General features: G+C 43.9%; 3 protein-coding genes across 6 annotated transcripts in view; 1 reads left to right on the forward strand and 2 right to left on the reverse strand.

Moving 5' to 3' along the window:
• Positions 1–600: 600 nt before the first annotated feature.
• Positions 601–1,327, reverse strand: LOC131880356 (glutathione S-transferase 3, mitochondrial-like). The gene has a single exon (XM_059226965.1). It carries the CDS (start codon positions 1,259–1,261, stop codon positions 836–838), a length of 426 nt encoding a protein of 141 aa, XP_059082948.1. The 5' UTR covers positions 1,262–1,327; the 3' UTR covers positions 601–835.
• A 691-nt stretch (positions 1,328–2,018) lies between these two features.
• On the reverse strand, positions 2,019–5,028 carry LOC131880355 (ATP-dependent RNA helicase DDX18-like). The gene is made up of 7 exons (XM_059226963.1): positions 4,728–5,028; positions 4,384–4,548; positions 4,223–4,315; positions 3,456–4,025; positions 3,081–3,388; positions 2,849–3,001; positions 2,019–2,547 (listed from the first exon to the last, which is right to left on the reverse strand). Exons 1-7 carry the CDS (start codon positions 4,843–4,845, stop codon positions 2,071–2,073), a joined length of 1,884 nt encoding a protein of 627 aa, XP_059082946.1. The 5' UTR covers positions 4,846–5,028; the 3' UTR covers positions 2,019–2,070.
• A 5,066-nt stretch (positions 5,029–10,094) lies between these two features.
• Positions 10,095–14,062, forward strand: part of LOC131880061 (uncharacterized) — a 15,991-nt gene continuing 12,023 nt past the window's right edge. Inside the window, exons 1-2 of one of the 4 annotated variants that reach the window (XM_059226562.1) lie at positions 10,095–11,114; positions 11,428–11,640. In XM_059226562.1, the coding sequence (XP_059082545.1) occupies positions 11,598–11,640 (43 nt within the window). In that variant the 5' untranslated portion in view covers positions 10,095–11,114; positions 11,428–11,597. Of the gene's footprint in view, positions 11,641–14,062 lie in introns of all 4 variants that reach the window. The other 3 variants (XM_059226563.1, XM_059226564.1, XM_059226560.1) reach the window with 3 other exon arrangements.

Here is a 14,062-nt window from a genome sequence, read left to right on the forward strand (position 1 = left end):
GTCAGCCTCGAGCGAGAGCAAATGGTTGTTGAGCGCCTCGAAAGACTTATCTTCCTTGGCCTTCACGGAGAAGAGCTGCAAGTGCTTCTGCGAGCCGGAGAGGTCGAAAACCTTGAAGGTCTCGTAGCGGTCCTGGCAGCCGCTGCTGTCGGCCGAGATGGTAGCCGAACACTTGGTGATTATCCGGCCTTCTGTGTGAGGAGGCCAGAGGCCACGGAGCTTGGCATACTTGGCCGCGTCGGAGAAGATGCGCGGTTGGGCGTCTTTGAAGCCACTCTCCAACTGGGCGAACCACGTCCTTGACTGTGCTTCCCAGAGCGTCGGCATCTTGAAGGACTGAAGCACGCCCGCGACCCCGGGGACGGCGGAGGCGGCGTTGGTGGCGTTCAAGCCGGTGACGGCGGACACGGCGGCAGTTCTCGAGATCGCGGCGTCGGCCACGAACCTGGCCTGGGCCTCCCCGAACTCGGTTATGGTGGCGCGGGTCTGCCCCGTGACGAGACCGGTGATGAGCTGTTTGAAGTCATCCGTATTGAAGAAGAAGGGTGTATCCTGATGACGTTGGGGTCACCACTTTAGAACGAAAATAAGACGAGGTAATCGCAGATGTTGATGGCTTTATTTTCTTCTAGCAAAACAGAACTGGTGAAAAACGTCAGAGCTGAGACGTAAACCGACCAGGTAAAATGGAGGTGGAAAATGCGAACCAATGATGATGATATACACGTGACCCTACATTGGAACCCATATTTATCGCTCATACTGTAAATGTTCCCAAATAAGGTATCTTTCCAACCCTTAATTATAACAATATGCCTGGGTACGTCAAAGCAATTTAAAACCATCCCAAGAAACCGGCTCCGGTTCCCACCGACATGACGAACAAAGGGAATTGGCCCAAAATCATGCTGATGAACGCACCCGGCACCCGCTTGTCAGGGCTGCCACTGGAATAACCCAAGGTGTATACCACTCGTCCCAACAACCAGGAGGCCCCGAACATGGCTGCATAACACGGGAATCGAATTCCTGCCAAGAACAACGTGGTCAGGAAGAATGGCAATTGCTCCAAGGTGTTCTGATGGGCTCGCTGATAGCAATTGAAGATGGGATGCTTTTCCGAGTACATCACCGGATACTTCACGTCAAGCTTCTTGCGCATGCCACCAATGCGAATGCTTTGCCACATGTTCAGCAGGAAGGTGGATGAGGCCACCAAAGCAACATAGCCGAACTCATGGGTCAATTGGAGCACCGGCATTTTGAAGAGTTGTGTGGGGATCAACTTCTTTTGGAAGACTGAGATGGTGGTGACATGAGTCCCTCCAGGTAGATAAAGATTGGAGAGCCCAGGTCAAAGAGGACGTACTCAGATTCACTCTGTGGAGGTTTGGAGAGGAGATTACTAGGGTCTAAGGCTCTGTCACAATACATGATGATGGGATAGAATACAGTTCCTCCTCCACAACAACCCCTCATTCCCACTTTATGACAAGGATTAGCTCGCCCAAGGCCGGTTTGTTGTATTTCTAGAGGACCCGTTTCAGATGCGTATGATAGAGTGACATGTTGATCTGCTTTGGATTATTTTTACGGCATCGGCGAATAGAAAACTACATACCTGGTCCGACATTTTCTGAATTAATAACTGTTGGAAAAGGTAACTGAAAGATTCCTAAATTGAAACAATATTCATAATTTGCTTGAATCATGAGACACAAATCCTTTTGATGTTCACTTCGTCCGTTTTTTGGCGCTGAGTTTGTAAAATAACCGACTTCAATAACCCAATTCACAACCTAAGTCATAGCCGTGAAGGTTAACATGTAAAATTAGGTCTCTGAACTTTGATCAAGTACAAAAGTGGAACGTAAATAGACCTCTCAAAGTGTTCTGAAAACCTTTCATCTAAGTCACTTGACTTTTTAGTTCCATGCCAACGATGAAAGTATACTTTTTTTGAGGCATCATTATTTACAGTTCTTAAGTGCCTACTAACAACTAAACATAAAAAATAATCGTTGTCAAAAACATAAGCAATTTATTAACGTTATTATGAAAATGTGTGGATCACCTCACAAACTTCTTATTGGGCATTCCCTGTCGGAAGATCTTGGTCTTGTGATCTTTCTTTCCACCCCCATGACCTCCACGGCCTTCGGATTTCCGGGCCCGATTCCTATTCGCCAATGACAATCCCAAATCGATGTGGGGTGGAGTCACGAAACCAAAGGAGTTACCCACGGCCTTCAAGTCCAGAGTGTGTACGTCAAAGATCTGCTTCAGCGAATGGGATTCGTAGGCCCGAACATAGGCCTTAAATGCCTCCTTGGCGCTCAAGTTCAAGAAATAGTTCTTGGCCACGAGCTTCTCCAACTGGGGTTGGATATTGGACACTTTGCTCCAACTGAACTCGAACTCGTTCAGGGGTACATTGGCTTGCTTCAGATATCGAAGGAACCCCAATTCTTCCGGTCGAAGAATCAATAACGCGTGGCCCTTTCCACCCTCACCTCGAGCGGTACGTCCTACACGATGGATATATTCCTAGGATAAAGATATACGTATTAAGAATGAGTTGTCACTTACAAGCGTTATTTTATATGACAATATAAGATAGGTAGATAACAAGACATTTTAAATGGTATATCGTCTCTTCTCCGAGAAATAAATGGTTGATCTACTCAATGCATTTGAAGTAGATTTTGACGATATGACTCATACATTTGCAAACTGCCTTGATCAGTCGCTTCAAATCATTCGACCTTCTTTTTTAACCGTCAGAGACATATGACTGAATTTTCATCTTGTGAGATCACTTCATGGGTATCTCCCACAATGTCCATACCTTGGGGTCATCTGGAGGGTCAAATTGGACAATCCAATCTACATCGGGGATATCCAAACCTCTGGCAGCCACGTCTGTGCACAAAAGAATCCCGGTGTCTGCATTGCAGAACTGGAAAAAGGTTGTGGTTCGTTTGGTTTGTTTTTGCTTGCCCTGTAAATGTAAGTGGGTGTTGATATTTCATTAAGACCAAACGACGACCAAAACAATATTCATCTCCTTGAGCTCTTACGTGAATGCACATGACGGGCAAGTCAATGTAATTGAATAGCTCGTTGTGGTATTTCACCGACATGCAAGATGAAAAGAACACCATGACCTTCTTCTTGCGATTCTTCTTCAAGAAGGTGAACAACAAAAGAAGCCGTTTCTCTGAAGGACAGATCACGTATCCTTGCTCCAGTCCCATAACAGTGGCCGCTCCATCGGCCGCGCGATCCTCCAACCCAATGTAAATGGGCTCTTTCTTCAAGGCCACCTTTATCAAGTCCTCGGTCTTCTTGGTGGTGGTAGCACTGAACAGCATGGTCTGGCGCTTTTCTGAAATGGACCAATTAGGGAATCCAGAATTCGTTTCCTAGCACAATTGGGGATTGTGCACACTTACTCGGTAACAAGCGAATGATCTTCTTCATCTCCTCCTCGAATCCGACATCCAGGATTCGATCCGCTTCGTCAATGATCAGACATTGGAGGTTCTTTACCATAAAATTCTTGGTGTTCTGCAAGTGATCCAATAACCGTCCAGGGGTGGCCACCAAGATATTAATCCCCTTCTCGAGTTTCTGGGCCTCAGCATTGCGGTTGGCTCCGCCCATGATCAACCCATAGGTGTGGTAATGGTGCTTGAGCAATTCGCGGAGCACGCCAAAGGTCTGCATGGACAACTCACGGGTGGGTGAAATGATGACGACACCGGTGCCATTCCGAGGCATGAACTTGAGCTTGTTAATGAGCTCCACGGCGGGAATGAGGAAAGAGAGCGTCTTGCCAGATCCAGTTTTGGCCGCTCCGACCAAGTCTCGGCCTTCCAGGAGATGAGGAATGGTCTTGGCTTGAATGGCCGTCATGTGAGTGAAACCCATTTCCTCCACACCTTTCAAGGTGGCTTCTGATACGTGATCAGTCAAAGAAGCGAACGACGTGTCGGACAAGATACCGAGCTTGGTTCCGGGCACTACAAAGGGAAAGAAAGACAACTTTGATAACTTTATAGGGTGAGAAGTGAAATTTGTTACCATACTAAATACTCTGATGGAGCGAAGGGATCCGAACCCAGTCCCACGTGATTTTGATTATCTTTGAGGCAAAATATACCATATTTCCTACCGATACGACTACCCACATTACTCAAGGTGCCCGATTTTCACTCACATTTCTCATGGTCGGGGGCTTCATCCGGGGTCTCGAGGGGCGGAGCGGTCTCGGCCGAGTCAGCTAGTTTAGCGTGGACTGAAGTTGGCTGGCCTATTCAACGGAAAACGCTTCTTGAATCCCAAGTCACTCGTCATAACCCCGACTCACTTGACACTCACCATTCGTTGTCGCCTTCTGATCTTTTTTCGACTTCTTTTTCAGGGGTGAAGCGGGCGGTTCGGCCGTCGGGTGTTGACGCTTGGGACCGCCATTGACCACGGCCGCTCCCTGCGGGTCCAGCTCTTCCATCTCCGAATCCGAATCGTCTTCATTGACGGTCGAAACTGCAATCCAATATCAATCAAGGATGAATGAGCTGCTCGAGTAAAGGACATCACACCACACCCTCCTCGCCCGCCTTCTTGGTAGGCCGGTAGATGTATCAGGGTCAGACCCGATGGGTAGTTCCTAACTCAGCGGTGGATGGGAGTGGAGTCGGGCCCCGGGCTATCCACCCACTTACCTGCCAACTGGGCTACGGGCTGGACTGCGGGCTGGGCTTCCCGCTGCTTCAGTACTTTGAGCTTCTGCTTCTCCTTCTTCTGGAGCTTGCGCTTGAGAATCTTATCGGGCAAGGCCATGCTTCTCCAATCTTTGTCGTGGGCCTACCACTAATTTCCACCACACCGGGAATACGGACGGGAGGTTGGGCCACGGCTGGACCACGGTTGGGACACGGTCGAGACTCGACCACGTTGTGAGTCTGACGTTCGAGTTAGTGCTAGATGGCCTGATCCAATATTTGTTGACCAAATTTGATACCACGTTGTCAGGGTGACTCTAGCTGGCCTGCGTCCAAGAGGGGAGAATCGAAAAAAATCACGGAAGTTGGTCATCGGAGGTGACAAATTCACTTTTTCGGCGATGGGGAAGATGATTAGCCTTGATGGCGTACAGTAACATCGGGCCCTAGTTACCACGTCTGGCCTGGTTTCACCCGTCCAACTGCTAATGTACAGACTAGCTTAGTAAGCTGCTGGCCACCTCATTTAACAATGTAGTGAATTCATCACAGGCATCATCAGGGAATCCGATGACCGTCACCCCGCTTCGTGCGGAAGTCAAATATAGATAATTGCGCAACCTCTAAAACGATCCTGGTTGAGAAAAAGGGACTAAGAACCGAACCCTGCCGCACTTTCGGACTACTCGTGAGCCCAATCATGAACCACTGAAAATTATCATCAATTCCATCAAGCAGGGACGTAGCTTGAGCCATAGACCACTGAAAATTATGGACATATCTCGATCACCAAGACTAATCATCAGGGCTGCGCCATTAGTCTTGTCATGTTTCAGGTTCGTCCATAGCTTTCTTGAAGCTCAAGAAAACGCAATTTTCAACACATATCAAGTAATATCATGATTAACAAATCGGACCACAGTTTCTAAAGACAGCCTAAAGGTAATAGCGGCTGAATTGGGTTTTGGTTAAGACTAGTCTTGGTCGAGGTACGTCCATAGTTTTCAGTGGTCTATGGCCCAATACATTTGGATTGTGTCTGGTGAGTCGAGGCGAAACAAGTAGTTCACTTCACTTTGAACCTGGTGGAAGAGAAAATTAAAGCAAACTTTGCAGTACTATTCTCAAATTTGCACAAAGCGAAAAAATGCCAACAATTCAATATTTTGATGAGCTGCGCCAACATTATTTCATATGACTATGATGTGCGGGGCTTGAACTGTTACTCTTTAGGAAAAAAGCTACGCGTTACCGTTACCGATACCGCTACCTTTCCAGAAAAAGATGGCTGAAATCGTTTTAAACGATTTTTTAACAGTTAGGAATTATGACCTGAAACAAAGTTTTCCTTCCATGGTTTGAAAAAATTGAACATTAGACAAGTATTCCAGGGGTTTGACGAGAGGAAAATCAGGGTTACATTTTGAGGATTTTCTGTCATGCACCAAGTAATGTCATCTGTGACAGAGAATATAAATTTATGACCCAAGTCGCAGCCTCCCGATCCAGTGATCATTTCTTTGATTCCATCACTAGCAGATAAGTCACTGCATTTGAGACGGACCTTTAAAAGCATCGGGGAGGAAATATTTACCCATTATTTCTTTCATTTGTTTAAGCAGGAAGAAAGTAACGGCAATCTTCGTGGTAAATAAGCTTGGGTTTTACCCAAAATAGGCTAAATTGCAGAATCTAGGGCGGAAGCGTAGCGAAGCGGGCGGAAGCGAAGCCTTATATTGGAATGAATTCCTATTCTCTTCCGCTATTTTCTATCAACATTCATGTTTAAAAGTACAAAAGCTGATCAAGAAAGCCTTTAGCACTGAATGAATCAGGCTTTCTACAACCCTTTTGTTATTCATTTGATTTTGCAAAGTTATTCTGCCTCAAAATTAGTAGATTTTGCTCCTTAACTCAAGGCATAGGTTTCCATCTTTCAAACTACCCTCAAGGGTTCCCAAAGCTACAGTTTTGACTTTCATCCTCTGGTGCTTGTAATACCGTAGCTTCGAGAATTCCAATTTCAGATGTAAGTTGGACAACTCAAATCTCAAAACCTAGTCTAGCATAAAAATGGCTACCTTTATCTGGGTGCCAAAACACCATCCTTTCTTTCGAATCCATGTGCTCGAAAAAAATGAGTTTGAGAAAACATTTTTGTATTTTGTGATTATTATGACACTCTTCCAGATAGTCTTTATTTGACAAGGTCTTATGTTGATAGATCCATTTTACATCTTTCCCAAACCCAATGCCAAGGTAAATCGATTTGTATGTTTGCGGTGATTAATAAGGAAAAATCGCTGTCCTGACAAGTTTCAATGGATGGAGCTTTGGATTAAAAGATTCTGTGTAAAATGTGTCTACATTCAGGGCCCATAAGTCATAATGCAACCAAATGAATATCTGCATAAATAATTGATCTTGACCTTGAGTTTCTAATCTAAATTTGCATTTAACCCAAAATGGTCATAAAATTGGCTAAAAACGAATTTTGATACTACAGGAGTCTACCATGAACCATGTCGTCCGATTAAATTTCAGTAGAGTTTGAGACGTGGTTTCCATGGGATGTATTGTTAAACGGATGTGGACAGATTGGACAAACAGGAAATACCACAACCAGAATCTAGAACTGCTCACAATGCGGCAGTTTCAAATGGAAAGATCAAATTGTACAACGAATGACTACAAACCAATCACTGTTGTAAGAAGTCTAGCTTATTTTAGGCATTGAGATCAAATCTCTCTATCGTAAAGCGTGTTGCCAATGTTAATACTATCAATACGTCAATTTGTTCGGATATACCAAATTAAAGGGAAAAAGCGTTCCAGAAAAAACTAAACTTGGCCCCAACTTTCAAATGAGGCAAGCAAAGTTTTGAATTTGATGCAAATTTAATTGATACAAAGTTATCTTATTTTGTTATCTTTCACACTTAAAATAAGTTTTCCTTTGATATTTGATATCAATTATTGAGATGATTATTCATCCTTTTGGTCACAGAAGTATTGTATATTATGGAAATGGTGAAGAAACTCGCCGCAAACATTGCAGGTACAATCTTTAGTTGGTATCTTTAGTTTAGTTAATATGGAGCTATTCTTATTTCACGAAGCGATGAAGGTCACAGTACTAAACTTATCATTAGATTGCTATCGTTTTAGCAATTTTTTCGATCAGTAATAAAAAACTGGAAAAAAATTGGGACAATATTGCAACAGCACTTCAAATATTAAAATACAAGCAAGACTTCTTTTTACTGTCAAAGTTGACAACTATCGATACAATTTAGTTAATGCGATGAAAATTGCACCTTTCAACCTATCCAGTTTAGCCATAATGTGCATCTTCTCTTCATGGCTGGCATTGCTTTGCTCTTGCCTTTTAAATCGACAAAGCCATAAATAATAACGTTATGAACTAAGAAACCTAATGATCCCCGCCATTAACTCGTCTCAAAATACTAGACAAAACCATTGTCAAAGTGTGGAAATTGATCTGTTTTAAGACTCACCCCTTTTCGTCCAGTAACAAATGTCGCAATTTCATGATCATTTCCTGCCAATTATGTGTGTCTTGTGAATAGAAAATTGAAATCCTCGGCAAAACTTTCCAAAACATACGGAGATAAGGGCCTCTGTGTTTCAAGAGAGGTAGCGCCAAATTTGAATCGGCGGCGTCATGTGATAACACGAGGAAAAATGTTTCGGGCCATACATACATTGCACTTCCATGTGCTCTACGAAGCTGAAAGTGGTTGAGTGGGGAACAAGAATCATGCACGTTGCACAACAGGCAACTATTAAGCAGCATGCTGCTTTTCGACAACTTCTAAGACAATCAGAGGATCTCAGAGAGAGTGAGAGTTTCTTATCCCCTTCAAAATCGATGCTGATTCAACGAGATAACTTCAATCCGGTCTGAATGGCTCGTAATGAAGTATTGCATCTTAATTCATCCCGTCAATGAAGTATTAGAGGAGATTTCCTCCCAGAAATGCAAGCCTCTTCCCTGTCCAGCCTCGGGAATTTCTTCTTTGAGCCAAAGCAAACCATGTTGGGAGTCATCTGGTACGCTTTCATCTCTTTCCAACAGACCTTGGTTTTACCACATCTTGGCAATCATTTCATGGCTATGAAGCATTTGAAAGCATTGAATCAAAATCCGGGCGTCGAACGTCCCATCGATCAAGGGCTCAAAAGAAACTGATTTGGGCTGTATTTTATTGAAGTAAACCATGTTGGATTTCTATTTATGTCAGGGAGACCCTTAGTTTTTTTTACCACGTCTTACCGATCACTTCATGGCTATTAAGGCATTTGAAAGCATAGAATCAAAATCCCTGGGTCGAACGGCCCATCTATCCAGGGCTCAAAAGAAGCTGATTTGGGCCATGTGATATAATAGCAAACCATGCTGGATTTCTATTAGTGTCCGGGAGAACCTCGGATTAGCTAGTCCCTTTCAGCCGTGAACACGTTGCCGCTATTTGTCATAAAACCAAAACCCAAAGCTAATGACCACGCTTAGGATGGTATCATCGTGTTCCTGACAAAATAGGCCATGGGATTAGCGGTTTTGGGATTCAGAGACGAGTTTTGTGCTCGAAAGATCGCGGCAACCCGTGCCAAACACGCGGGACTAAAATATGGGAAGCAAACGAGCAAGCGAACTGCTGGAGGAAAGCCAATTCCCGATGACCGAATAACAAGCATAGATGGGCATTGTTGATGTTGATTTAAAGATCCTGAAATAATCTTCTGATTAAGGCATCCATTTAAATATTAGAATGATGGCATTGTATATATCGATGTGGCCGAGGCAATAGACAAAGGGAAATTGATATTAACCCGTGAACATATCAAAAAGCGCAAATTGATTTTTGTCTTTGTCTTTCGGGCAACGCATCATTTTTGCCTAGGTAATTAACCAATGGATTAATAGAGTTACTTGAATCTCAACTTATCACTCATAGATTCCCTTCCTTCCAACATGAAGCAATTCCAGTTCATTTCATTTCACCTCAGATTAATAATTGCATCATAATCGCTTCCGAGCGTGAACTCATCTGAGCCCACCTTTGGCTGGATGGCCAGAGATGGACAGACGCTACCATCTCTACCACGACCAAGTTACTGTTAGATCGAGTGTCCGACCAACGCCACTTCACTCGAGGTTCAATGGATGGACAAGATTCGTGCGTACGTAAGAGGATTTCGAACCGCGAACGCTGCCCCGCAACGCCTGTTGGCCTGGGGAAAACGCCACGGGAAACGCCAAGGAATGAACGAACGACACAAGATCGAAGAAGTAGAAGACAGAGGGAGAGACTCGCCCGAAGAGCTCACGGACGAAAGAAAACGGCATCGTATCACAAAAATTAAGACGGTCTGAATCATAAGAGAACGAGCAGAAGAAGGAGAAGGAGGAGAGCCGGGGGAAATCCGACTACGTACAAATGATTCTTGGTAGACCCTAGTGTCTGCAGCACCACTTACACACTTTGGTCTTGGTTTCTTCTTTGACTCCCTGTGAGCGTGGTTCGTTCTCTTGGCTTTGATTCTCGAGCCCGCTTCTGCGTGCTGATATCATCGTATGTGTGATATTTTCGGCACCATATGTGAAATATACGAGCGACACACGGAGAGACACGGAAAGTAAGTGGGAAACACACACTCACACACACACATACACACATACACAACCGCAGATACAGAAGGAGACCATTATGATCAAAGGTGCTACACTAGAGAGTGAATTGAAAGTGAGCACGACTGACCGGTGAACACTGAGGACACATCTTCGGGGTGAGCAGCATAACTCTTTTATCCTCTCTCGCCATTGCCATTGACCAATTGACCAATTTCAAACTGCGGTTTGCTCGACATCGTTCTCAGCTAATAAAGAATCAGCCATTGTGGCTTCGGCTTTTAGCACAAGCACGTAGAGCCAACACGCTTTAAGTGTTTCTTGGTCAGACTCAGAGGGGGGTTTAATCCGTTTTCATCTGGATTGGCATCGGATCATCGTTTGTTTGAGGCCTTTTTTTAAACAAGAAACGGGAAGCTTTGGTGTGGTTTGAATTGAACTTTCCTCTCACTTTGCAGACGGTTTTAGCATTTGCTGAAGCTCAGAAACACTGAGAAACAAGCCGATACTCGCATACACACACACACAATTCTCATACTCATCGGAAGTGACTAAACGAAACCATTTGCTTGGTGATCCTGAAAGTGAAAATCAGTGAAACTCGATAGCGGTCGGAACGAAGAGGAACCATTTGGTCAAATAATTCCAGGGCGAATTAAGAGCTGGGTTGGTTGGTCTGCATAATACAAGCTCCACCACGGCCTCATAACATCTGTCGGATTCGTTCTAAGAAAGTGAGTACCAGGTAGTCGGAAAGTGAGTGAGTTAGGGAAGGAGTCGAGCTCTGACATTGTGTCATATGCGACCAGTGCGAGATCCCAAGGCAAGAAGAGACCTTTTCGCTGATTCTTTGGCGAAAGTAAAAAAAAAGACTTAGTCGAACCATTTCCAGTGAAAACACTTACTTACATATACTCGACTTGAGCTGGTACTTTGTCGTTGGTCAGATTGAGGTTGGCATTGAAACGGAGGGAAATCGATTTGAATCATTTGATGATAAGAAAGAAGTGCCTTGATCAAGCTTTATCTCGAATCTCTCTTTTGCAGGTAAATAAACACTCACACAAGTCTTTGACAACAAAACATTTTGCTTGTGGGTGTAAAGGCGTCGTCCACTTTACCTCGCATTGTCGTCTTCTTTCCGCTTCAAAGAAGTGCAGTGGTGTGTTTCTGTGCTACAAAAGTGACTTATTGTGGTGTGACTTTTTCTTCACAAGATGAAACCCTCCTCTACCATCTCACATTGTCTTCGTGTTGTTGGTAAGTAGTCGTCATTCCATTTTTTATTTTCCCCCTTTCTACTATGTGCTGTACGTACGTGCACTTCCAAAATGTGGAATCCACATTCAATTGGGGGCAGTACCTTGTGGATTGAAAGATGGCAGGAGGATAAGATTTGATTTAATTCCCTGGGTTTTTCGTTTCCCTCAAGGCAGCCAAGGGAAACTTTTTTTCCCTCCGTCTTCTCTGTGTCCCTCATTCATTTGCCACTCGCTCTCCAATTTTTGAAACTAACTTTGCTTAAATTTCATTCCAAATCTGATTATGGCAACTGGCTGCCTCATTAGACGCCCTATGCATGCTGGTACGCGTTCTAGAAGTACCTCCAATGATGGCTTTCCTGTGTCAAACCTGAAAGTGTGGCTAACAATTCGTTTTCCCGGGGATGCTACCATCTTTGGGATTATCAGACCAGGACCAAGCTTCGTCTATCGTGTTGGGAAGTGATTTCTGGCTCTATTGCACGGCTACTAAAGCGTAAATAGTCCATCAACACGTGGACATGAGTCGTAGTGGTTTGCTTATCGATGGCTAGGACCATTTGTGATCGGTGTATTAATGAATAATGACCAATGGATCAAGGGGTTGTTGACATGTTACTGGGTCCACAATCTAGCAAGGAGTCGTTGCTGTTGTTGTTTTTGGTCGACAGATCTTGAAGGAGAGTTGTTATGGCGTTATTTAGTATTCCAAGAATGTCCGAATATGGTGTTGGTGCGTGTTTCATTCCGTCAAATGAGTGGCCGTCAACCACTTTCATCCAAGGAATGAGCCCCAATCTTGTTCGTCCCTTTCTCTTCTATATGTACGTACACTACGTATAGTACGTACAACATCCATTGGAGCGAGCCACTCACTCACTGGCTTTCTGCCTGAAATTCAGAACCTCGCTGAAATTTCACAACCCACTCAATCACAAACTGATGTTGTCATAAAGACATTAAATTTGGACTTCTTAACCAGGGGATTGACCATTTGTCGATGCGATAGTTGGCTTCAAAAGTTAGAGAAACATGTCAAAAGAACAGCCTTTACAATGAGGTACCCCCACGTGGTTTCGTGAGCGCATATTTTGAGATGCGATATGTACCCAGTTCCACCTACTGAGAGTATCAGATAGTTTCGTGAACGCGCATTTTGAAATGCGACTGGGTAAAATTTAGTACTGTCGCATTTCAAAAATTGCGTTCAGAAAACCCCGTGGGGGTACCCCATTGTCGGCATATCATATGTGCTTCACGAGCAAACGTATTGATTGTCTCCAAATTTGACAATTTGGGCAGAATCAATAGGCATTTAAGATTTGATGCCAAACTGTTAGGAAGAGACCCAATATTGCATGGAACGCTATGAGCAAGTTTTAAAAAAGTAGCCGATTACAATTCAGCACGCTGGTCTGCAATGCAAAATTTAACATAAATCATAAATTCTAGGAGCAATATAAGACATTCAAGTAGCCTTTCTTGCTAATAAAACCGATGTCAAAAATGATTTTTTTCCCGACTCCGAGTACAATCTCATTTGACAATTCATATATAGTTTTCAATTTCTTTGCCACTACAAATGCGTTTTATCAGATATTACCATCACAGCCATTATATACAGTGTTCTTGTTCAGAAGTCCACACTTCCCGATTCTTGTCTCGTTGGTTAAGAGAGAAAGAGAGAGAGAGAGTACAAGGTAATGTTTGGATGATGATGATGTCTTAAGTCTTTGGAACGTGCACTGGAACAAACCAACACTGATGCCGACCTTCAATTACTTTGATCACGGAGACGACTTAATTGCTACCGTTGTTGTTCCAAAGTCGCATGGCTTTCAAGTGTGGCACTTTGGGCAGGTTAAACAAACAGAGAAAGAGTGAGTGTAGATTCGAAGGACAAGGTGTATTTTTGCCAGTTCATCTGCTTCCAACTTGGGACCATGGACCATGGTGGTTGGTGGTGTGAGGGTTGGTGTGTCCTCGGATGAACCGTCGAGGTGTCTTTGTGCTGCAGAGGTTTGACATTAACAAATCTATGAAAGCAGCCTCTCTGTATAATAATGAAGTTGTTTTGTCATGCATGCTTTGTTTGGAGGAGGAGGAAGAGGAGGAGGAGAAGAAGAAGAAGAAGAAGAAGAAGAAGAAGAAGAAGAAGAAGAGGACCAACAACCCAAATGACTCTGATGAGGCCTCTTCCCTCACTCACTTTGGAAGATCAACGCTAACTGGGCTCTTCTCATAGAGGTAGACTAATGAAGCCGTTTAACTCAGAACTACATAACTTTGTCCCCAACATACGTCCAATCACTTGAAAGTCCTCCAACAAATACATGTAGGTATTCGCTTGCTATAACCAGTTTCAAAGGCATCTATTTACGTATTTGCAAAAAAAACAACCAAGTATCATTTTCCACCCT

Source organism: Tigriopus californicus, chromosome 5, assembly GCF_007210705.1.
Source record: "Tigriopus californicus strain San Diego chromosome 5, Tcal_SD_v2.1, whole genome shotgun sequence".
Taxonomy (NCBI): domain Eukaryota; kingdom Metazoa; phylum Arthropoda; class Copepoda; order Harpacticoida; family Harpacticidae; genus Tigriopus; species Tigriopus californicus.